Source organism: Anomaloglossus baeobatrachus, chromosome 1 (assembly GCF_048569485.1).
Source record: "Anomaloglossus baeobatrachus isolate aAnoBae1 chromosome 1, aAnoBae1.hap1, whole genome shotgun sequence".
In the NCBI taxonomy this organism is placed as follows: Eukaryota; Metazoa; Chordata; class Amphibia; order Anura; family Aromobatidae; genus Anomaloglossus; species Anomaloglossus baeobatrachus.
Genome location: NC_134353.1, coordinates 151,072,815 through 151,099,294, shown reverse-complemented (window position 1 = coordinate 151,099,294; position 26,480 = coordinate 151,072,815). Strand labels below are relative to the sequence as shown.

Below are 26,480 nucleotides of genomic sequence, written 5' to 3'. Positions count from 1 at the left end.
TTAAAAAGAAAAAAAAACAGAAGAAAAGTAATTCAAAGGATGTGACAAAGCATATAATTGTGCAGGTGTACATGCCAAGCACTATTAGAACATGAAACCAAAAGAGTGAGAGAACGCAATCTGTAAAATGTAATGGCATCTGCTGATAGATCGGGTTCTAAATGTCAAACATGGATGGAAGTCTGAGTCATCCTAGTCAAAGCAGCAGTGTGACTTTCATAAGCGAGCTATGGGATTCTTCTGTACCAATGCTAAACTGCAGAATATTTCTCACTGCAAGGAAGCAGGTCCAAATAGGTGCGATCATGTCAGTTCTTCATCAACTCTAGTCACTAATCACCCCCCCCTAAAAGAACTGATAATTCCAACATATGTATGTGTATACAGAAAAAATATCACAGATTTCTATATCATATTCTTATAGATCCCAAAGTCCAACAGTACATGGAAAGAATAGCACCTGTGGTCATTTATCAAATCATTACATCACCAAATGTGGCTAGAACGTCACCACAGGCAGAATGAATAGTAACAATGTCATTGTGAACAACATATTGCTGTATCTGAAATGTAACACAGAAGCATCGGGAGCATTAGATATTGATTTAGGTTTACACTGCTTTGCCTACATTGTTTTAATCTCAAAATATCAGTCCCAATTCAGGACAGCTCAACTATTAGCTTTGTCTCCAGCGGTGAAATGACAATATTGGAACCCCTTGTCTACAGAACAGGAGCTGCCGACACTCAGGACTGACAAGTATATTAGTAAATTTCATCTTTTCAGACTTTAAATACTTTAAAATAACGTCCTGAAAAGGACAAATCAAGAATCTCTTAAAAATAACCTTTGGGATAACATTTCACTAGTTCACTGTGTGTACAGGGCTCGTAGCACACTCTCACACATACATCCATATACCAAGTTATATAGATGTGTGACTTAATCTCAAATGTGATGCTCCAGTCATTCGGAGAGGCCTTCTTTGCCAAGTAAATCTGTGAAATGGTAACAGATCATCAAGCATCGTTGTAGTTTTAGAAGTTTGACATCCTAATGTCAGCCACCGGTATTAGAACTTGTAGGAGTCATTGGGGAGGAGGACACCAGACACTTAATGTATTATACACCGTCTACTGACCAGATCCTGATACAAGTATAGTGTAAATTTGAAATAGTTATAGGTTACACAATGTAATACACTTATGCATGGTTTTAAGGGAATCTGTCCGGTTATTTTCTAGTACAATACTAATGTTATCTTTAAAAAGGGCTTAAGGAGACCTTTCTCTATTAGTAACTTTTATAGCTCTCCCTCTTCCTGTTATCTTATTGTAAGCTCCTTATGGTGGTGTCACACACAGCGACGGCGACAACGACGTCGCTGCTAAGTCACCATTTTCTGTGACGTAGCAGCGACGTCCCGTCGCTGTCGCTGTGTGTGACATCCAGCAACGAGCTGGTCCCTGCTGTGAGGTCGCCGGTCGTTGCTGAATGTCCTGCTTCATTTTTTGCTCGTCGCTCTCCCGCTGTGAAGCACACATTGCTGTGTGTGACAGCGAGAGAGCGACGAACTGAAGCGAGCAGGGAGCCGGCGTCTGGCAGCCTGCAGTAAGTTGTAACCAAGATAAACATCGGGTAACCAAGGGAAGCCCTTTCCTTGGTTACCCGATATTTACCTTGGTTACTAGCGTCCGCCGCTCTCACGCTGCCAGTGCCCGCTCCCTGCACGCGTAGCCAGACTACACATCGGGTAATTAATCCGATGTGTACTCTGGCTAGGAGTGCAGGGAGCCAACGCTAAGCGGTGTGCTCTCACGCTGCCAGTGCCGGCTCCCTGCTCCCTGCACACGTAGCTTGAGTACACATCGGGTAATTAACCCGATGTGTACTCTGGCTAGGAGAACAGGGAACCGGCACTGGCAGCGTGAGAGTGGCGGATGCTAGTAACTAAGGTAAATATTGGGTAACCAAGAGAAGTGATTTCCTTGGTTACCTGATATTTACCTTAGTTACCAGCGCAGCATCGCTTCCATGTGTCGCTGCTGGCTGGGGGCTGGTCACTTGTCGCTGGTGAGATCTGCCTGTTTGACAGCTCACCAGCGACCATGTAATGACGCAGCAGCAATCCTGATAAGGTCAGGTCGCCCGTCGTGATCGCTGCTGCGTCGCTATGTGTGACCCCAGCTTTAGAATTCAGTGTGATGTAGTAACTAATCAATTCTATGTAAATGCTAACTGCATATTCACTGCTCCCTTCTCCCACCTCTTAGTGCTGGCATCAGTAAATCTGAACTGAATTTGCACTGCTGTCTCCACCCATACTCCCTCCCACCTCTCAGCAGTGATAGTCAATGCAGTGAGAGGTGGGGTGGGGGAAGCAGTGAATATGCAAATTATATTTACATATACTTGACTAGTGAATAGAAAAAATAATCCAGGGGGCACTCACCATTGTGCGATGCTTCTTTATTTCGTATCTCGTGAGACATAAAAATACATGTCCTATTATAGGACCCGTTGAAGCACCCTAAGGTGCGAAAGAGCTGTCGCCTGTACAGGTGCCTGTGCCTCCCATAAACCCCGCTTACCCATTAAGCAGCTTGGATAGTGATGTCTCATGAGATATTAAAAAAAAAAGCATCTCCCATCGGTGAGTGTCCCATGGATTTTTTTCTTCTATTCACTATTGGAATAGACCGCACTGTGGATTTTCTCCAGGCGCAGAGCACTATTGTACCGCTGTATTAAATTACCCTGTACAAGGCTTGTTATAGCCCGACCTTCAAGTGAAGCTGATACGTTTTCAAAGTATGAACTCTGGTGTGGTTTCAATTTTTTCTTCCCTTTGTTTTTTGTTGATTTGTGGATACAGCTAACTAGGGTGTACTAGACTAAATTCTATGGAGCTTACAGCAAAATTACAGTATTAGGTAGAACCCTAAAAGTTACTGATTCTGAAAGGTCTCCTTAAGTCCTTTTTAAAGATAACCGTATTGTACTACAAAATCACCTGACAGATTCCCTTTAAGAACGACTTATAAGTCAGAACCCTTTAAATAGTTCTTACATCTTGTTTCCAGTGATTTACAAATTACTATTTTGTTTTATGAACTGTAGGCAAAGGAAAAGTTTGGGATCTTAGTGTAAAAATAGCTAGAACCCTATATGATGGCCATTCACATCACATAGCTGTTCAGTGAAAAACTCTCCCTCCTGACTTACTCATTAGAATGTTTTTTTTTTTATGGCAAATGAGTTGTCAAAAAATTTGCGAAAGTCACCCACCTCCAAAAGAAACAGGAATTGTCCATGTTGCACTCCAAAACTCCCTGTGCTTCTTTCCCATTACCTCATTTCCTCTGACCTACATGACACGCTTTGCGATTCATTATTAGGCCTCCGAGGAGAAACTTGCTCCAAAGCTCCACCTGGCTGTCCAGTAAGTGCTAGCATATGTTGTACTGAGGCACTCTATTTTTGATTTGTCCTTGCATAAAGTTTGATTTTACCCATTCTCTCCACTTCATGACTACATATGAACCACTTCATCAGCAACCGATTTTTTATATTTGCATATTATATTTTCTCCTTCTTTCCCAAGAACTAAAAACATTTTATTTCTCAGTTGACATATTTGTATGAGGAATTGTTTTTTTGCGTTTTTGAATGACACAATTTAATTTACCATGTAATGTACTAAGAAATGGGGAAAAGTGCAATGAAAAAAATGCAACTGTGTTACCGTTTTTCTATAATTTTTTTCTATCAGTAGGATCAACCCTACTAAGCCATCATTATAGGCATGCAGGCCATAGAAAGTAGAGTAAAATTATACCTTGATGTCTGTAATCTGATGTTTTGTTCAAAAATAATCCACGTATTTTTTAATATGTATATGAATTTTTAATCTCTATGGGCTGGACAGAGATCTCCCCGAGAATCTGCGTCCAGAGCTTATTTTAAATGAAAGGGTTGGTTACCAGCATGAGACATGTAATGACTGACAGTCTGCTATCCTGATCTCACTGCAGAGTTGAGTATGATTATAACTAACTTTTCGTCAACTTCCATTTGACAGGAAGCCAGCGCTTGGGGATTGGCATAACAGCACAGCTGACAGCACTTTGAGAGGAGAACTACAGCTGCAGATCTGTTTGTAATGACACCAAAGTTCTGCTCTGCTGTACAATTAGTTGAAATCACACACAACTCTGCAGAGAGATCAGGAAAGCAGATTGTCAGTCATTACATGTCTCACATGGGTAATTCCCCCATTCATTGAAAATAAGCTCTGGAGGAAGATTCTCAGAGAGATCTCTGTCCTACTCATAGATCTTAAAAGCTCATTTACATATTTAGAAAAACATATATTTTTGTGTTACAAGACAATTGGACCACAGATATGAATGTATCATTTTATTCAACCTTCTATGACCTATATTCTTATATAGACCGCTTAGAAGGGTTCATCATACTGATAGATTCCATTTAACCCCTTCATGACCTATGACGTACTAGTACATCATAGGTCATGTGTGTCCCTTTAATGGGGGCTCGCACGGCGAACCCACATGTTTCCTCGCACATATCGGCTGATCTAATCACGCAACGTGAACAGCTAACAGGTGCATTGGACATCCACCTGTGTCTATTAACTAGTTAAATCCCGCTGTCAGTCTCTGACAGTGGGATTTAACACACACCGGCGGGAAGCGTGTCATTTCCTGCCTCCATCGGCGGCCCCATGACATACGGTAATCATGGGGTGTCGATGGGTTGTCATGAGAGCCAGGGGTCATCTGATAAAAACGGTCATTACGTAGTTGCTGTGAGCGCCAGCAGTCACAGGAGATCAGAATTTCTGCTGTACAGATCGGTGCTGAAGCATAAGTGACCAGACCGCATCAGCTTCAAGTCCCCTAAGGAAACTAGTAAAAACAAATAAAGTGTAAAATTAAAAAAAAAAAAGAAAAAGTTCAAATCACCCCTCTTTTGCCCTCATTGAAAATAAAACAATTAAAAATATATAATAACTAAAACTATTTGGTATCGCTGCTTTCAGAACTGCCCAATCTATAAAAAAAATAAAATAAATTAATCTAATCGGTAAAGAGCATAATAAGAAAATTAATCAAAATGTCAGACTTTTACTTTTTAAATTGCTACAACATTGCAATAGAATACAATTAGAGGCAAAACATCGCGTCTACCCAAAAATTGTATTATTAAAAATGTAAGCTCAAGACGCAAAAGATAAGCCATCACACAGCCCTAGATCACGAAAAATGAGAATGCTACGGGTCTCGGAAAATGGCGACAAAAGGACAATTCTTTTTTTTGACAAATTTCTGAATTTTTTTCACCACTTAATAAAAAAAAAAAAAATACCTATACATGTTTGGAATCTATGAACTCGTAGTGACTTGGGGAATCATTTTACCAGGTCAGTTTTACCAGATCGTGAACATGATAAGTAAAAAAACCCCAGAACAATCAAAGAATTGCACTTAATTTCATCACACGTGGAATTTTTTTCTCGTTTTCCAGTACAATATGGGGTAAAATGAATGGTGTCATTCAAAAGTACAACTCATTTTGCAAAAAAAAACAAATCTCTCATATGACTATATTGACAGAAAAGTAAAAGAGGAAAGAAAGGGAAGGAAAAACGGAAAATTGCCGGGTGGTGAAGGAGTTAAGTAAAAATAAATGAAATGACATTTGATGGGAAATATATGAGACCCTAGTGTTGTTTTTCTGATATACTACTTGCACAATCACTCTAACGGGGAGAGGGTACAATCAAACAAATAATGTCACATTTTTGGGCACAACTGTCCATATGTACCGTATATATATTATCCAGAAGGCAATGAAACCAGATACTGCAGAAAACACAAGGGCTTTTACATTTGTTCTCATATTAACCTTCTCACATATGTGTACACAACACTAACCTATTAACCAGGAAACTGTTCTTACTGATGTCATCGTCCGTGTATGGTTCACAAGCAATGATGAGGATACCAAAATATTATCACGTAATGGACGGAATTTCAGAAATAAGCTCAGATATGGAAGGCAATATTTCTGAAAGGAAATACTTACTGTGCTGCTTGAATTGCGTATCCTCTCAGTGGAGTAATTCTGGTGAAGTAACCTTTCTGGAGATACACCAGGGCTCTTGGACGGACTCTTTCTTACAATTTCCACATAGGACACTGGGAAGATGCCTTGTTTGCTGGTTCCTGGAATTTTACCTTCATACCAGTTTTGATCAACCTTCTTAAGAAGTGTCACCTTGTCACCCTGGAAGACAAGGTAGTTAGTATTGACCAGAGACCTTTATTCATCTGTTATAGGAGAAAACCTGTAAGGTCGGGTAAAAGTTAGCAAACAATTCCAACTTCCACAATCCAGTAAATAATTATTTATGATTCCATGGAGATAGAACAAGACAAAAATACAAAATGTGGCAACACGTTTTGGAACACTTATAATCCTTCCTCATGGCATAAAAATACAAACACTAATGTTAAATATAAATGTACCCCCATAACATTCATTGTATGCTTAAAATCACATGAACAAACTTATTTGTAAGCTAATTACAATGAATATATACTGAAGACAGGTACAAATCTTAAAGACACAACAAAAATCAACATAAAAACAAAATAAAACATAAGAAATATAGCCACAGAGAAATCTATTACTAATAATGTAAAATCAAATCTCGTTTTGTTAGTTAAACCCTGCCGTATATGGGTATTAAGAAGGAAAATCCAATAGCCTTCGCTATTGAGAAGCTTATGTTTGTGATCACTTCCACCCAAGGGAGGATTTAAGCGGGCTTTACACGCTGCGACATCGCTAGCCGATGCTAGCGATGGCGAGCGTGATAGTACCCGCCCCTATCGTTATGCCGATATGTGGAGATCGCTGTCGTAGAGAACATTATCGCTAAGGGGGCGGTTCGCTCGGCGTCACAGCGACGTCACTAAGCAGCCGCCCAATCAAAGCGGAGGGGCGGAGATGAGCGGGACGAACATCCCGCCCACCTTCTTCCTTCCTCATTGCTGGCGTGTGGCAGGTAAGGAGATGTTCCTCATTCCTGCGGCGTCACATGTAGCGATGTGTGCTGCCGCAGGGACGAGGATCAACTTCCCCCCAGCGACAGCAGCGATAATTAGGAGAGGACCCCCATGTCAACGAGGAGCGATTTTGGATGTTTTTGCAACGATCCAAAATCGCTCCTAGGATTCACACACAACGAGATCGCTACAGCGGCAGGATGTGCGTCACAAAATCCGTGACCCCAACGAGATCGCTGTAGCAAAATCGTAGCGTGTAAAGCCACCCTAACTGAATACTCTGGACCAAAATTAAAGAAGTTTGACCATGATATATAGAAGCGCAAAGGAAAGAGGTAGCAGAAATGTCCCTGTTTTCTGAAATAGCAGTGTCAGAAAGATGTCTCCTAATAAAGGTGTTTAGTGACCAGCTGGTACAACGTACAAATTGGAGTCAACACTCTTTACAAGAGACTAAATAATCAACAAACATAGTGTTACAGTTGATATATTGTTTTATATGAAAAATGCTATTGTTGCTGTATGATGACAAATGTTGAGAAGTTAGCATAAATTGGTAAAAGATGCATATCTATATGCACCTTTGCATTCCAACTAGGTGGTCTTTTTGGCCTTTTTCTATTCTGAACAGGCTAGGAGACAGTTTCCTTCCTAAAGTAGCAGCTTTTTGTGCAGCACAACTATGTTGGTGCGCTGTGCAGAACTTTCGACTGAAACTCATTATCTTACAGAACTGGGATATGTTTGTTAATGATATTGCATAGTTTATGAAACTGTAAAGTATATTGTGTGCAAAAGAATAAGGATGATCTCATCCTATGTAGCAAATGATCTAGATTTAGCACATAAAAGAGTGTCCCTATTTTTAGCCTTGGCCATTTCATGTGCTCTATGGAGAGACCATCCAGGTTAGCCTCGCTGGAGGAGGCAATTAGAAATATTAGTAGCTTCATGAAAAAAGGCCTCAAAAGTGGAAAAACTACTTCTCGGCCTAATCATCTCTCACATCGAAACACTGCAAATGGTGTGCAGGGGATAGCATGAAGACGCGTACAAAGTCAAGTTGCCAGTGGTGTCCTTCCTATATGTGCAGGAAATTATATGATGTTGAGAGTCAACATAACAGGTAAACTTCAATTCCATACAATTAGAATTGATAAACGTAAAAAAAAAAAAAGGGCTAAAAAGCTGCTAGATTGGCATCTTAATAGAGCAGCAGGTCATCAATGTAGTTGTCATACTCAACAGCCCCACAAGTCTTCTCGTCATCAGCAAACAAAAAACATTTCTCCCAATAACCCATGCTTATATTAGCTCGGGATGGGGAGAACTTAGCCTCCATAAAAGTGTTCCAACTTGGCAATTAATAATGATCATCAAAAAAGTAGTAATTATGTTTAAGTAAAAAGAAAACAATAAACTGCTTAAGATCTTTGGCATATATTGACGCACAAAAGAGGAACAATGTTTTGAACGTTTGACTTTCAGGCTCTATACCTCACCATCCACTACAGCTTTAACTGGGAGACCACCTTCATTTTATAGGCAATCATCTTGGCTATCTGATACATAAATGTGACTTGCAACTACAGTATTCAGCATATAATTAGTTAAGTAGATTCTTATGTCACTGCATTGTTACAGTTTTGCTCCTAAAAATCTAAATTTTAATTTTTATTATTTTGTTAGTATTTTGTAAAGCCATCCTTCTGGGCATGCTCTTGATCACATTCAAGCATGTCTTGATGGAAATCTGATCCCATGTCCCTTCTAAACGTTCCCAATGTTGGTGCATTCTGGTCGACTCACTTGGGTCTGTATATAGTTTTCTTTAACAATACCACAAGTGTTCAATTGGGTTAGGTCTGAGGACTGTGGGGGCCACTCCTGCACCTCTACTTCATTGTCATTGAATCATTTCTTCGCTAATCTCAAAGTATGCTTCGGGTCATTGTCCTGCTGGAAAACTATGTCATCATTTTCACACTCCATTGTAATTGAGTGTACAAAGTAACTTGTCTTGTAGGATATTCACATAGAGTTCAGCATTGAGACCACCATCGATTCTGGTCAAGTATCCAACTCTTTCGCTTTGAAGCAGCCTCAGGCTTCCTCGACGACAGTAGACAGTTTCTTCAATTTCTCAATCTATTAGCCCCTTTCCTTGTTTCTTTCAGATCCATTTGCACCCACCAAAGCCTAGTTTATTGACCTTCATCTAATTACTCCAAATTTTCTTCTACTGTCCACTTTTCTGCCAACTTGAGCTGACGCTTTTTATGACGATATTGCAGTAGAGGCTTCTTCACCTTTTTCATGCCTCCATTCCAGACTTGTGTAACATGCATCGCATGGTGCTTGTATGGATGTCTGTGATCTCACTATTACTAAGCATAAGAGCCACCTCCACTGCTGTGTTTGTCGCACCAGAAATAATAGACCTTGTGATGAGCCGACTTGTTGATATTTTGCCTGGATGTCCACCTCTTTGCTTTTGAACTGATGGATGGACTTCATTTTGTATTCTTTCAACTGTCATAGCACTCAGATGATGGGGTTTGGCAATTTTCTTGGCCAAAAGACCGCTATCATTGAGGTGGATGATGCGGTTTCTCTTTTCTTGGGAAATCTTCTTCATGGCTGCTTCTCGATTCGAACCTAGCTGGGCAATCAACCTAATAACACACTGAGCTATTAGGGAATGTGAGAACAGGTTGTCATTTGTAGTATACAGGAAACGATTATTTCACCATTAGGAGCAAAACAGTAACAATGCAGTTGACATGACAAGACTCTGCATAACCAATCCTATGTTAAATGTATACGTCCAGGTATTAGACTACTTAATGATTGGAGGAGGCCAACTACCCAGGAGTAAAGAATCTCATTAAGAGATCTAATCCCAGCAATTATAAATCTAAAGACTGGAGGGAGTCCTGTCTTATATATTTTATGTAAGGAAGAAAATTCACTGTGATGGGATGAGTATAACAAATAAAATCAGCTTGTTTGCAATTGAGAATGCCTAGTTTGACACCAAAATAGATAAAAGGGCACCAAATCGTACAGTAGGATTAGATTGTATTTCTCTCTAGATATATTTCTTATTTTTATGTTGATTTTTTTTTTTTGTGTTCTTAGTTTTTGTATCTGTCTTCAGTATATAGTCCTTGTAATTATTTTACATCTGAGTTTATTCCAATGACATTAAATATTCAATGAATGTTACGGGGGGTAGATATATATATATATTTAATGTTAGTGTTTGTATTTTTAATGCCATAAGGAAGGATCATAAGTGATCGGAAATATATTGCATTTTCTGTTCTTATGTTTTGTTCTGTCTCCATGCAATAATAAATAAAACCTTCATGATTTTTACTGGATCGCGGGAGCTGGATTTTTTACTTTCTTTGATTGCATCATACATGCCATGTGAGCTGTGCACCTACTAGTGAGTTAGGTGGAATATTTATTTTTTAATTCCTTGAGTAAAAATTAACCTGTGATATCAAGACAGGGGACTGGTGAGATGTGTCCCAGTAAGGTCACTTTGTCTCCATTTAGATAGAGAACTAAAATCCCTGTTTATAACTTCTCAGCTGCACTTTTATTATGCTAAAATGTGGCCTGCACTTCTGGAAAGGAGTCCCATCATTCAGTGTCTCTCTTACATTTAGTCTTGTCTAAAGGGTGCTTTACACGCTGCGACATCGCTAGCGATGTCGCGAGCGATAGCACCCGCCCCGTCGTTGGTGCAATATGTGGTAATCGCTGCCGTAGCGAACATTATCGCTACGGCAGCGTTACACGCACATACCTGTTCTGCAACGTCGCTGTTGATGTCGAACAATCCCTCCTTCAAGGGGGAGGTGCGTTCGGCGTCACAGCGATGTCACAAAACAGCCGTCCAATAGAAGAGGATGGGCGGAGATGAGCGGCCGGAACATGCCGCCCACCTCCTTCCTTCCTCATTGCTGGTGGACGCAGGTAAGGAGATGTTCTTCGTTCCTGCGGTGTCACATATAGCGATGTGTGCTGCCGCAGGAACGACGAACAACATCGTACCTGCAGCAGCAACGATATTTGGAAAAGGAGCGACGTGTCAACGAGCAACGATTTTTCACGTTTTTGCGATCGTTGATCGTCGCTCCTTGGTGTCACACGCTGCGATGTCGCTAACGGCGCCGGATGTGTGTCACTAACGACGTGACCCAACGATATATCGTTAGTGATGTCGCAGCATGTAAAGCACCCTTTATTCTGTGCAGAAAATAAACTTGGAACCCCAAAACTCCAATTTTGATGACTTCTTGGCCACTGTTTTGTCCTTCGTGCTCTTATACACATGCTGATGTATGACAGGTATGACAATGGCGCTTTTCCAAATTTTTGCATGTACATCGTAGATATTTTCAAGCAAACTCAAGCATCCTGCAAACAACTTCTTTAATAATTACTTTTATTACTTGTTTATTAATTACTTTTGTATTCATGCCAGGCAAGTTTGTCACAATGACTCTGTGTGAAGATAAATCACCAAGAAACATTAAAGAGAACCTGTCAGCACAATTTTATAATGTAAAGACATGGCTGTAATACTGATTCCATTGATACCTTTAGAGAAGAAATGTGGTTCTTCTTTAATTACAATCTGAAGTGTTCGCTAATTAGATTTCAGTGCACAGGGGCTGAACTGTACTCTGGGTCTTCTCCTCTCTGATTCCCTGGCCCGTCTGCCTACCTCCGGTCTGTAAATGACCAGCCTCCAGTATGTGAATGACCGGCCTCTTCTGTTTGAAATACCAGCAATGACCTTTAATTTAAAAACTGGAGGCAGGCGAAGGGCCGAGGAATCACAGATAGGGAGGAGAAGACCCCGTGAACAGTCTGTTCCCAGTGCACTGTAACCTAATTATCAGAAAACTTCAGATGGTGATTAAAGAAGAACCACAAAGCTGATTTCTTCACCAAAGGTGTCAATTTAATCAGTATTATGGCATCATTCTTGCCATGGCTTTACTTTATATTACAAAATCGTAGTGACAGGTTCTTTTAAAGTTCTTTTACAGGAATTTTCCCACAAGATGTATTTATCACAGATCCATAGGACACATGATATTATGAGCTAGTGTTCAATTATAATGTGAGATTTTAAAGAAAATGTTTCAAAATATATCAAACCAACCGTGGGATCAGAGAAAAATCTTCAGCGTCGCTGGCCTTATCCATCAGGGACTCACCTTTCTCAGTGTTAGCTCCACATTTGTGTCAGCAGTGAAATTATATTTAGCTATTGCTTCTCCGATCTCTCGAATTTGTGCAGGAGGTGGGGGTCGTACTGGCTGTGATTTCTCAGTTGAGCTTATTTTCTGCATAAAGGAATATAAAGACCATGAGATATTATATACTCAAAAAATTCTAAAACATTTTCTAATTAATCGTGAGGCATGTTACTAGCAGCTTTGATTTACATTCATTGTAAGTGTGCAGCACTATTCTACCCCACAGCACGTCAAAGAGACAAAACCAATGGACCCTATGTCATCGGACATTGGTGGTATTCGTCGTGTAAATGGAAACTGCCACAAAAATGTAAACTGAGTCTTACATTTTTTTTTTTTAGCTTTATCCAAGATGACTGTTTTGAGAATAAAATAGGAATATTTAATTAGCCGGAACATTGCACAAGTTCTGCTGTTGCTTTTCATATACCATAATTGGATTTTATGTTGTGTTGTATCTAGTTAAAGGGGCTGTGCCCTTTAAGAAAATATTGGTCCCAAGGTGCAGTTTGCTATAAAAAAAAGTGTGCTTCGCTCACCCTCCCAAGGTTAAGTGCTGAGTCTCTGCCGCTGGTCCAAGTATTGGCTACAGCGCTGACGTTACGTTGACAGCGTGGTAGCCAGTCAATGAGCTCAGTGGCTCTGCCCCTGTAGGCGTAACTCCCTAAAGCCACTGATTGGCTACCGAGAACAACAGCAAAGACTCAATGCTGAACCCGGAGACAGCGAATATGGCAGTAGTTTTTTTTATTACAAACTACGCACAGGGATTTAGACTTTATAGAAGTGCAACACTTTGTTATACGTTCTATTGAACATAAAAGCAATGTGGGCCCCATACTATGACCATTCAGAATTAGGAGAGATACTTTGCCACCTACACTGAAAATATCCTTCCTTCACATTGACCAGGGTTCAGTCCGGTTGTCATCTGGAGATAACTGGACAAGCTACGACAGATGGGCAATGTGCTTGAATTACACTCTGGATGACTCCGGGATAAGTTACTAAATACATGAAGTGTAGTAGGTGTAAGGGATATAGTTTGGAATGGAAACTCGGTTTCTCAAATTAATACTAAATCCTTTTTTTTTTCAAACCACTTGTAGCCATAAATAGTGATAACTATGGAGGCATCCACTATTTTCATGGACGTTTCTATCACTTGTCTTTCTTCATTTCTGTGCCCAGTTGACAGAGTAGTTCTGGTTGAAGGGTTGTTTGTGCCAATAAAATTGCTTAATATAGTCCCAAAAGTACTCAGCAGATGAGAGGTTGTTCTCAGCATATAGAGCTCTGAAGTAATTATACTCTATATGCACAGACAATACACAGATACCTAAAAATGTTGAGCAATAGAAACATAAAGCACCAAATATAATATAAAGGGCCAGAATAAGAAAATTCACATAGACCTTTGAACAACTTTCTGTAACCTGAACTATAATGTAATTGATGAGTTCCACTAACCTCAACATAAGAAATTGGCAATATTCCCACTCGTCCGTGATGTTCGCCCTCGTACCAGTTCTTGTCTATTTTCCTGAGGATGTACACAGTATCTCCTTTTTTAAAGGACAGCTCTCTGTAAATTAAATCACATTCATAAAAAGCACGTGAGGTCAGTAAAGACTTTTTACATTTAGAGTACCAGATGAGTTATCATCCATCATAAGCTAAGCACTTACTTTGGTGTCTGAGCCTTGAAGTCATACACGGCTCTGGCGGGCTAGACAAGAAAAAGACAAGACGACTATGATGGAAAGTACGGTTTTTATACAAAGTGTTTACATAGATAGAAATAGATTGGAGTCTGCATGTCTAAAATCCCTATCAGAGTAAGCACAAGTCCTTATGCTAAGAGGAGCACTTTGGCAGGGTTCGCACAACAGCATAGCCCAACCCACAAGGTTCTGAGCACCTCATTTGCGTTTGAAAAAAAAATAATTTAATCTACAAAGCAATTCAGCGGATTTTTAAACTAGCATTAGGGATCATAAAATTTCCAACAGATTTTACTGAATTAAACTAGGTCTACCATTGATCTACAGATAAATATCTTATATGTATGGCCATCTCACATTTCCTTTGTAAATTTCCCAAATGAATGATTGTATGAACTTTATTTCTGATAACTGCACAGTGTAAATCTGCCCTGTGATCAAACAAAAAATGTTAATTTATCGTTCATCACATAAAACGTATCGGCAGCACATCCCCTTTTGTAAAAAGAGTGTACTACATCCCCTTAAGCAAAAAAAAGACAATTGTGAACAGGTTCAAGCTGAGACAACCAATCAATATAACAAAAAAAATACAGCTGCACTCTGATATGCTGTAATATTTAAACTTTTAATATATGATTTTAGAATTACATTACTGCTATAGAAACTATGTTAAAAATAAAGTACTTAGTGCACAAATTGGCCAATTCATTAGAACCCAACAACCAGCGACAAGGCGTACCCCTTTGTTGGGACCCTAACCTTACATGTCTTTAACCAGGCTGAAAGCTTACAATTTTAAGGACAGGAAAGATCCAGCTGTAATAAAAAATGCCCTAGGCTGATATTTTTGGTTATATTGACTTGTTGTCTCTGCTTGCACCTATTCACACATGTCTTATTCTTGGAGGTGCTGGTCAGTTTTTTTTTACATTTGTAGGAGATTCACTTCTAACTGAGCACTCTGTTCATCAGCCTGAGGCATTTTTATTTAGAGCTGGATCCTGCCTGCCCTTAAAACTGTAGGTTTTCAGCTCAAATAGAGGTATATAAGGTTATGGTCCCAACAAAGGAATATGCCATGTCGGTGGCTGCTGGGCTCACATGAATTGGCCAATTTGTGCACTACGTCCCTCATTTTTAACCCTTGCCTGGTACCATGGGGTCAATGTGACACCATGCAGATTGGTACAAACTTGTGATTTTTTTTCATGGTACCAGATGAGGGTTAACATAGTTTCTATAGCAGTAATGCAATTTCATATATGCAATGTTTACATATTTATGGCTTTTCAGAGTGCTGTATTTTTTTTCTTATGTAAAAAGACAAGGTACTGCTGACAATAAGGTAAGGGGTTTCATATGAATGATGGCACAAAAAAGCGACTGTATGAAACATTCCCGATAATTCCAACAGGTAAGTTATTAGACAAGCGACGATCAATTGTCTATATTGTCGATTGGCGCCAATTTGCCTGCACATGTAAAAGAAAAAACTCTCAGAGAGATGTATAATATCCTGTAAGTCAACATATATAATTGTACACAATTCAGTAACATTTTTTATATTATGCTCATATTCAAGAAAAGCAACTTCTTCAGGTCCAGGCCACGTGATAAGATATTGCAGAGTGTACGTTACCTCCTTCTCTTTTACTGCCCTCCTTGCAGAACTCTTGCTCACATCAGTAAAGGCTGACGAATAATTTCTTTGAGAATCTTGATCCACTATAAAAACAGAATATTATTAAATACGATCTCCTCTTATTTATATTGTTTTACTGTGCCTGACACTTTGGGCAAAATAAAATATGGATCTAGTACAACTTTCTAGATCTCCCTACATACTGTATATCCTAAACGTGCAGTCTATTTTAAGTGAGTGACACAAGCAGAGCCCTTCCACTACATAATAGGTATGCTGATCTTAGCCCCCATGGCGTTCAATGCATTCCTGAGCAGTGACTTCACTGCAGCCTTCCATATGAGAAAGGCTTCATCTACCAGGCACAGTATGATCTAATACTCTCATACACTATTTTCTGCTCACGTATCTGCTGAAAACATTAACTCAATCAAAACTGTGGATGTGAAACACAGATGGACAGGGATGGATGCATCACCTAAAGGATGTCATGCTGTATACACATGCATGGAGGAACCGCATGCAAAACAAACTTACTTGATAAAATACTCGATCTTAGATTTTAATTTTCCTTACTTTTATTACAGCTTTTCTGGTGCACTTATTATCTTGCAAGACGCTAACAGAATATTTATTTGGCATGATTCAGGTACAGATTAACCCCAATTTTTTATTACTGTGAAAACCTCTCACAACATTTGGTTATTCTGGTGTAATCCACAAGCGTACCTCGCATCTGAGAAAAGATTCAGCAGACAGATCCTAAAATAGTAAATATGCCATCTGCAGTATGGTCATTCTCCTGGTCTACCATTACAGAGAGTCCAGGCTGCAGGTGAAGACCAGAAGGCACTCCGAGCCTTGACTGAACACCAGCACAGAACATTAATAAAGTGCATGACAGACTTCTAGTGTCATGAGTTAGCACATACAACTATATCTGGCAAGTGTAAGAAAAGTGAACCAGACAGAAGTCATGTACGATCAACATGTGCATAATATGAAGCTCTGAGAATATATTCTAGAACTCCTTAGTGGGGGTAATGCATGAAAAGTATCACTATTCAGTGGACATAACATGTCAAAGTAAATCATTCTCCAATTTATAGGTTATAAACACTTTGATAGTTTTGAAACAAATTAGTGTCAGTGATAAAGCCCATAGATTTTTCTGACCGGTGTTATTTGTGACTAGTGATGGGTGAATGTGCTCGGCACTGTTCGTTACTTGATCGAGCATCGGGGTGCTTGGGTACTCATGTTGCTCGGCCGAATATTGCGGATGCTCGGATATTTCGTCCGTGAAACAATGACCACAATGCACAGGCTTGGCTCACAGCATGTTGTGTGCAGACACCCCAAAGAGAGCTAGTCGCAGTCTCTGAATGGCTCTCCCGGCGGATAAAACAAAGTTCTAGGATGTAGTGTGACTAACAACAAGAATAAAAAAAAACCGCCCTTCCCCCTGCCGGAAATGCTGTGTTTATGGCTGGCTGTGTGTGGGCAGATACCCGAACAGGCCAATCATTGACTTTCCATAATGCTCATTACTCATGTTGAGCTCGTAGAACCCTATGACCAGCTCGAATTGAGGAATGAGCATTTTATTGCTCAACCTTCACTATCTGTGACTCTGTGACCAATTAAGAAGAGATGGAAAAGAATTAAAGCCTCCTCTGGTGTGACAAGCCCCATCTTGGCACGGTGTACCAATCCTGGTTGGGATGCATCCATTTTTCCTGCTCTTCTTCACATTTCAGAGGGAAGGGGAAACACACACAGTTGAAATTGCTTACTTGACATACATAGAACACTGCACTTCCCCCTGACAAATAGAGAAAAAATATGTAACTTATATGGCCGCATCACAAGCAGGTATTAGTGCACAGAGCTGAGACAGAACAATGGTCCCAATGTCTCCACCGCCGCTTGAAGCAATGGTGGACACATATTGGCGGTCAGACACATATCTAGGGGCACAACAACTGACTCCTCGTTATTTCAAAACATACAAAGTATTTTCAATACATGCGCAAAAATTATTTGTTTTTACATGTTCTATCCACATGCCATCATGTTTTTTTCTTGGTGCTGCTTCCTTTATGTGTAGCATTTATCATTACATGTAGGACTATAGGGATTTACAAACTACCAAATATGTTGACTAACCATAGTCTGTTAGTTTGGGAATCTTAATCTACAATTTACTAAACCGTCTATTATGTCTGTCATGCATGAATAGAATAGGTACATTTCACTATAATCTCACAGGTCATAAATGTACCGAGATTGCAAGATTGACAAGCTCATATGGAGATAAAAGAGGTAAAGCTTGCCATAGGAACAATAAATAGATAGTGACTATGAATAATTATTTGAAACAGAGATGAAGAGAAAGCAGAAAGTGTCTAAAATTGGACTAGGTATTACTATTAGAGTGGTTGGATGGATCACCAGAATATTTTCACAGTAATTTTGTAATAAATCAATCTGTAGTATTCTGAACAATCTATATCTTCCTACAACATCTCTGCATCACAATTGGCTCCACAAACTTAGAAATTGACATGAATGAAATGAGGTGGATACATTGAGAAATTTAGGGAAATGAGAGCGGAGCACCTTTGAAAGAATATGGGTTCTCCTGGGAGTTGTTGTTGGTTGCATCCACATCCTGGTAAGAGGCACTGATGGGCAATCTTCCACAATCATTCTGATAAGGTGGGCAATGGATAGCACCATCCTGAGGCAGCTGGTAGCAAGATTGGTTAGGGGTGGATAAAGGAAATGCTTTTAAAGAAGAATTTCTCTCCGGAACATCTGGCAGAAGCTCACTAATAAGTCTGTGCAGGATGCTGTTATCTGGCAAGCTCCCACGCCTTTTCTCAGCTTTAATTTGGTCACAGATATCTTGAAGAGCAGAGTCCAGAGCTTCAAACACAGATGCTTTACTCCGGCTCTTCTCAGACTGCCTTTTAGGCGTAGAATTTTTTTTCCTACGAAAAGGCACTGGACTGACAAGGAAAGCAATTTTGGAAAGGCCTGAATCGGTTTCTTTCCTTCCTGAAGTTTCACTTTTGTCCTGCTTAGCCCTCTCGTGTTTCAACATGGTGGTGAAGCGCGTGTATGATGCTGGGCACCTTCCTTTACAGGAGTTGATTAGGTGCCGATGGTGGTGGTGATGATGGTGGTGGTGATGATGATGATGCCCAGAACCGTAAAAACTTTCAGAAGATGTAAACGAATAGTGGTCAAAATCACTTTCACTGCAAAATGAAGATCCTTCTAGTTGTATGAAGTCACTCAGGTCAGATACAACTGCCTCCGGATCACTATCCGAAAGTTCCACATGTGATTTTGGAATCTGATCACTTGTTACTTCAATATGTACAGGAACTAACAGTTTAGCTTTCCTATTCTGCTGTACCTGAGATACCCGTCTTTCTTGAGCTTCTTCATCGAGAAGAGATTCGATAGAAAACCTACGTTTAGGGCAGGTGCTGGTGGTAGAGATATCTAAGTTGACTGCAGACAGCATCTCATCCCCAAGGTTAGGCATGGATTTGGATTTCTGTATAAGCTGTTCAAACTCAGATATTCTTGTAGGGACCATATCTCTTGGCACTTCTTCAGACACTGTTCTCCAATCTGCAAATATCCCTTTTTGCTGTTCCTGCTCATATTGCAAGATCCGAGATTTCACAGAACAGATTACTTCAGAGGTCATTAAGTCCTTGCGGTTGATGCGATGCATTTTTTTGTATAATTTTAGGAAGCCTGGAGTGTCATGTGCTGACCTATGACGAACCCTGGACTTGTTTGGAGCGCAGCCGTCAGATGTGAATGAGTTTCCCCACACCGTGGGACTATTCTGCTTAGACTTGTCTTCACATAATAAGGATCCCAAGCTTTCAGATTTGGCCTGATTTGTAGAGAAGTCATTGTGATCCTCTAATAACAAATCATCACAACTTCTTGACTTAATTTTTGGTGACGCTGTTTCCTCTGTGCTGCTCCACACCTCTGCATTCTGTCGATTCATCTGCCAGCCATTCTTAAAGCTGATTGCACGTTTTGTATCATCAGGCACAGCTAAGTGGTAACTATAGCCACTACAGTGATCTATTGAGTTTGAGGCATTCGGTTTATGTACAGAATAAGTGAATATGGGGGGATACATTCTGCTAACATCCCCACCTTCAAAATCCAAAGAGCAGCATGACAAGAGAGAGACACGTCCAGAAATTAACAGATTTATAGGAAAAGAGAAAGCATTGGTAACAGAATAAAATATAGAGAAAAGACAGAGGCATGATATAAGTAACCTCAGCATACTCACCAAAACCCATAAAAGTTATCCAAAACATGACTATTGATCTTATCAGAACATATCACCAGCTACATTATCTATATTACAGAAACCAATACATCTAATTTATAACCATAGGACACAACATATTACCATGGACTATTTTTCAATTCAAAATTTTAAATCTATAGAAAAATATTACTCTGCTCATTTTAATCTAAATTACATTATAAGGGAGAGTACAAGAATATTTCTGCAATAAGGGGCATCTGTCATTAGAAAAGGAAAGAAATTTGATTGATATGCTCTGCTCAACATTAAAATTTCAACACCAAGAATGAAACGTCATGGAGTTATAGAAATCTCAGGATCGATAGCCAACGTTAATAATTTGCAAATGATGGAAAATGGAAAAAAAAAATCAAACCATCTCGATTTCTTCAGTATCAAGTATGAGCGCAATGCCATAAATCTTTACACTTACATGCCTTGGTTGTCATCAGTGAGGTTATTAATGGTTGTCTGAGAAATGTTCTAAATGCACTTGGGCACACAAATCATTAAATCCACTGCTGGCAGCTCTTTTTGCAATTGCTGAATAATGACAATCCAGATGTGCTCAATGGAAGGCAAGTTTGGAGACAATTCAGGATATGGTAGCACATTAAGGCCAAACTGGCTGCTCAAAGTAGCAGTAGCAACATGCGATCTGGAGTTGTGTTGGAAAATTACTTTGGGACAGTTTGGAGAAATGGCCGTACCACTGGTTCCATGACTAAAATAATGTATGACCAAGCTGTTAGCTGGAATGAAAACTAGACGGGTCCGGCTAGCATAATTATGCCACCTAACTTCCATAATCCTGAGAGTAGGACCAGTGTAATGTTACCTAATTAACACGTCCTCAATGGTCATTTGGTCTTCTGACGAATCTTCGGCTATCAGTGTGTCCAAGACAAAAGTGGAAATCGTCACTGAAGAGTATAGATCTGCATTCCAGCCTCTATCACTGTCTTGCTCTGCACCAGGATAGCCTTTGAGAATTTGTATGAGATGAACATAGTCCAATTGTAGTGCAACTGCCTCTTGATGGTTTGTGTAGACAGCGTTTTACATCATAGATTTGCTAAGTGAAGTCCAATTTCACTAGCAGCACAGAATGAATGAATCAATAAATCAATCATAGAGTCAGTGGTATGGCCATTTCTCCAGTATCCCAGGAGTCATTTTTCAACACAATAACACCAGTCTGCATGTTTCTTGTGCTACTGTGAGCAGCCTGAATGGCCTAAACATTCTGTAATGGGCTACAGCATCTGCAGACTTGTCTCCCATAGAGCACATCTAGGATGTCATCAGTCAGCAATTGCAAAGGAAGCTGCCAGCAGTGGATCTTGATAATTTCCAAATCCAACTGCATTCAATGTGGCAGAAAATTTCACAAATAACCATCAATAAACTCACTGGAAGCAGCCAAGGCATGCAAGCGCATGGATTTCTGCTCCTGGTGCTCATACAGGATACTAAATAAATCAAGATGTTTTGAACATTTTTTCTTTTCTTATTATTTGCATATTATTAACATGTCTATTGATGCTGTAATTTCCATAACTCCAAAACTTTTCAGTCTAGGTGATAACATTTCAAAGTTGAGCAGTGTAGTTTAAAGGGAGTCAAGTAAGCACAAAATGACTCTTCAAACCATGCACTGGCGCTCAGTGCTTTTTTTGCATGGCTAAACAATGCAATGCACCGGCCCATCAAACTTGTTTTCTCACCTATCTGTCCCCCTCTGGTTCCTGTAAAGCCAGAGGTGTCAATCTTGCAAGAGGAGGGAGAGATAGATGGAAAAATAAGCAAATGGGAACATGCACTAAATTATTTAACAGTGCCAAGGGAGCACTGACCGCCAGTGCTTGGCTTGAACAGTTATTCTCTCCTAACGGACTCCCTTTAACAAAGTCAAAACACCCACACACAGATACATTCACAGTCAATACTAAGAAACTGGCTGAAGTAGTATTAATCCAAGTGCAGACAACCTTCCTAACTTTAGAAATGTTTCTAAAAAGGTACATTTACAATTGATCTATAGTTAGAGCTGGTATAATAGTTGCAGGCTGTATTCAAAGTTCTGCAGGCTTCAGTGCTGAAATCTCTAAGTATACAGTCACGGCCGAAAGTATTGAAGTATGGGATCCAGTTTTGGGATCCACATTTTAAAAAAATTGCCCCCAGATGTCTTTTTACATCAATTAAGAAATGTGTTCCTCAGACCATCTGGGGGCGTCACAACTCTAGACCAGACCTCAATCAGAGGACAATAAAACTTTCACACTCCTTATCTATGAACTGCTGCAATATTTACTGTCACAACTGTCTGTCCCCTTCCCATACTGATCGTTCTGCTTCATGTCACTTGTCTTATTTACTGCTCCATTCTAAGTCCTGTTGTGTATAAATATGTGACTCTTCAGATTTTGTGTTATACTGAGCCTGATGAAGAGACCTCAGTAGTCTCGAAAGCTGCTATTATTACCATCTTTTCAGTTAGCCATTAAAAAGGTATCAACCACTGAGGACTCTCAGTTCTTTTAAACATTTTTTTTCTTTCATCTCTACTGGCTAATACAGTACAAAGATGCATTTTAAAAAGGATATTCACAAGTTAGCATCAGTTTAAAGGCAACTAGATTAGTATAAGGAATGGAAGGCCTCTCATATGATGAGAGGGTGGAAAGTAGGGCTTGTTTAGCTTAGGAAAAAGACATCTCAGAGGAGATCTCATTGGCTTATTCCTTCCAAAGACAATACTAAGGTCCATGGGGTATAAGCTGCGGGTATAAGAAAGGTGATTCCAGAAGTTTAATAGGAAAGGGTTCTTTACAGTTAGAGCAGTCAGACTGTGGAATGCTCTACCGCAAGAAGTTGTAATAGCAAACACTATAACAGCTTTTAAAAAAGGGCTGGATGATTTCCCCAGTATGCATAATACTGTCAATTATAGATGATTTCGTGATAAAAATGTATACAGTAATTGGTGGAGGAAGATTAAACTAGATAGACCTAGGTCTTTTTTCAAGTTTGGTTACTATTTTGGCATCCCTGAAGTTCTAAAAAATTACGTATTTCTCCCAGAAAATTATTGCCATTACACATTTTGTTATACAAATATTTATTTCCTTTGCGTGTATTGGAGCAATACACACAAACCCCCCCCCCCCAAAAACAAAACAGAGAAAAAAAGGCAAATTGGACGTAATGTCACATAAAACCTTCAATGTGTGGCTGGACAAAATTGTTGGCACTTTTCCAAAGTTGTGGGTAAAAACTTTATTTCAAGCATGTGATGCTCATTCAAATTCATCTGTGGCAATTGATAAATGTGGGCAAATTGAAATTCACACCTGAAACCAGATAAAAAGGGGAGAAGTTGACTCAAACATTCTATTGTATAACTGTGTGTGCCACACTAAGCTTGGAGAACAGAAAGAGAAGAGAACTGTCTGAGGACTTGAGAACTAAAATTGTTGAAAATGATCTCAAATTTGCAAGTCCCTCTCCAGAGATGTTCTTTTGTCCACATTGCACAACATAATCAAGAAGTTTACAACGCATGGCACGGTCCCCCTGGAAGTGGACGGCAGAGAAAAATTGATGAAAGCTTTCAACACAGGACAGTCAGGATGATGCATAAGCAGCCCCAATCAAGTTCCAAATAAATTCAAGCTGTTGTGTAGGCTCAGTGGGCAACAGTGTCAGTGCAAAGTATCTGTCGACATTTGACTGAAATGAAACTATGGATGAGACCCAGGAGGACCCCACTGCTGACACAAAAACATAACAAAAGCTAGTGCAACAGAGGTGAACGATCAGCTCGCTCCTCATTAGAATTAAATAAAGGTGCGGTGCACTGAACTCCACACCGGGTCCTGGGTGTCAAGCAAATAAAGTCCATGGAAAAAGTATATCCAGCATCCGCAAAAATGAAAAAATAAGTTAAAACATACTTTTTATTATGCATTTAAAAAATAAAAAATGAAACAGACCAGCGTAGACCTTTCTGTTCCATGTCTATTTTGTTTGTATTATGTTTTTAATTGCGTGAAAACAATACCTTTTATAACTTATTTCTTCATTTTTGCAGGTGCTGGATATACTCTTGCTTCATTGCAGTTTGCCAAAATGTAAGTGAGTAAGCCAAAATCAGATGACACCAAGATAGAGCTTTTTGGTAAAACACATCATTCTATGGTTTATCTAAAATGGAATGAGGCCTACAAAGAAAAGAACACAGTCCCTACAGTCAAATATGGTAAAGGTTCAAAGATGTTTGCGGTTGTTTTGCTGCCTCTGGCACTGGGTGCCTTGATTGTGTACAAGGAATTATGAAATTTGAAGATTCCCAAAGGATTTTGGGTAGCAATGTATTGCCCAGTGTGAGAAAGCTGGGTTTAAGCCCTAGGTCATGGGTCTTTCAGCAAAACAATGACTCTAAACATACGTAAAAAAGCCCCAGAAATGGATGGAGACAAAGTGCTGGAGAAGCCTGAAGTGGCAGCAATGAGTCTGGAGCTAAATCTCATTGTACACCTGTGGAAAGATCGTAAAATTGCTGTTGATAGAAGGAACACTTCAAATATGAGAGACCTGGAGCAGCTTACAAAAGAAGAGTCCAAAATTCCAGTTGAGAAGTGTAAGAAGCTTGCTGAAGGTTATAGGATGCGATTCATTGCAGTTATTTATTATTAACGGTGTGCAACCAAATGTTAAGGTGAGGGTGCCAACAATTTTGTCTGCACAATTTTTGAAATTTTGGATGAAAATATGTTCAATTTGCCTTTTTTAATTTGTTTTTTGTGTTGTTCTAATACACACAAAGGAAATAAACATGTGTATAACAAAATATGTGTAGTTGCAATCATTTTCTGGGAGAAATACTTCATTTTCTGTTACATTTTCAAGGGTGCCAACACATTCAGCCATGACTGTACATTCTTCCTGGTTAATTGTAGACCTTAGCTGTAATGAGTTATATTATAGGACAATAGTCTTTACACCAGAACTTGTAGAGTTTCCAAGTGGAACCAGCAGAATAGTGAATGCCGCTCAGAATAAGGTAACACAAGTCATTTTCCCAAGTCCTCTAATATTTACTGTAATTATATCGCTATATAAGGCTTAAAGATGATTATCTTTATTCAAGTATAGTTATAAAAAATGTCTTTAGTTATCAGAGAAACCTTGTTCTAGTATCTATAGGTTTATTAATTTTTTTTAATGTAAGGGTACTTTCGTTTGCGTTGTTTTCCTCAAGTTGCAATCCGTTAACGGATTCCTCTGTTTCCCATAGACTTGTATGGACGACGGATTGTGCCAAAAGTACCTGCGTTGCTTCCGCTGGCCGACGCTGCGTTGCTTCCGCCGAGCAGAAGGAACGCAGCATGTAACGTTAATTGATTGCATTGAAATGACGCCGAGCGGCGGATTCCGTTACAGACGTCAATAGTTATAATGGATCCCTATGGTGGTGCATTCCGTTGCAAAGTGCTTTACAACGGAATCCGCCGCTGAATTCCGCTAATTTCTACTGAGCATGCCCAAAATGAAAAAAAAAAACCAAAAAACGGAGCCGACGCATTCCGTTAGACGGACGCCTAACGGACGCCAAACGGATGCAACGAATGCAATGGGTTCGTTATTTAACAGGAATCAGCTAATTGATTCCTGTGAAATTACGGACCCGTTGGCAACACAAAAATAACGGATGCGTCAAAACGACGCAGCAACGGACCCAGCGGATTCAACCCAACGCAAGTGTGAAACTAGCCTAAAGTGATTAGAAACAAAAGCCTTAACAATAGTCAGTAAAGCGCTAGTATGTGATAAATACTGTTATACAAGAGTTTACCAGCAGAGAGCGCTATTGCACTTCGAATTTACATTTCTAACCATCGTGCCCACCTTTTGTCCTCGAAGGAGATGGAGGTGAGGAGTTAACGAAAGGTTTTTGCAGGGTGGTACTTGTGCCTTGTATTCCTGTCCGACCAAGGCTGTGTCTGTTTGCGTTCTGGTCACTGCTGACTCTTTGATGACCAACGCTGGGCTCAGACTTCCGTCTTTTTCTGTAATCACTTGCAGAACTTGGAAAATAAAAACCTCATTTAATTATTGTGCAAAATATCCAACCGAGTGTTCCATTTCTTTACAGGTGTGGTGAAACGTGGTTCTTTTCACAATACCAGTTGTATGACATTTCGATTCCCTGGCTTGCATCCAAACCTCACCTCTATAAATAAGTGAGGAGCAATAAGTGTGATGCTGCGGCTTTCTTATGAAGGCCATCAGCAATTATTTTAACACAGCCATATAATAATTTTGGATTGTACCAGTATAAATACATCACAAAAGAACTACAG

General features: G+C 39.7%; 1 protein-coding gene across 2 annotated transcripts in view; it reads right to left on the bottom strand.

Moving 5' to 3' along the window:
• SORBS2 (sorbin and SH3 domain containing 2) overlaps positions 1-26,480 on the bottom strand; it is a 463,189-nt gene that overhangs the window by 36,893 nt on the left and 399,816 nt on the right. For both annotated transcript variants that reach the window (XM_075347124.1, XM_075347123.1), the window contains exons 17-23: positions 26,026-26,204; positions 18,375-19,949; positions 15,750-15,835; positions 14,072-14,112; positions 13,854-13,968; positions 12,342-12,470; positions 6,113-6,313 (exon numbers count right to left, since the gene is read on the bottom strand). In XM_075347124.1, coding sequence (XP_075203239.1) covers positions 6,113-6,313; positions 12,342-12,470; positions 13,854-13,968; positions 14,072-14,112; positions 15,750-15,835; positions 18,375-19,949; positions 26,026-26,204 — 2,326 coding nt within the window. The remainder of the gene's footprint in view (positions 1-6,112; positions 6,314-12,341; positions 12,471-13,853; positions 13,969-14,071; positions 14,113-15,749; positions 15,836-18,374; positions 19,950-26,025; positions 26,205-26,480) is intronic.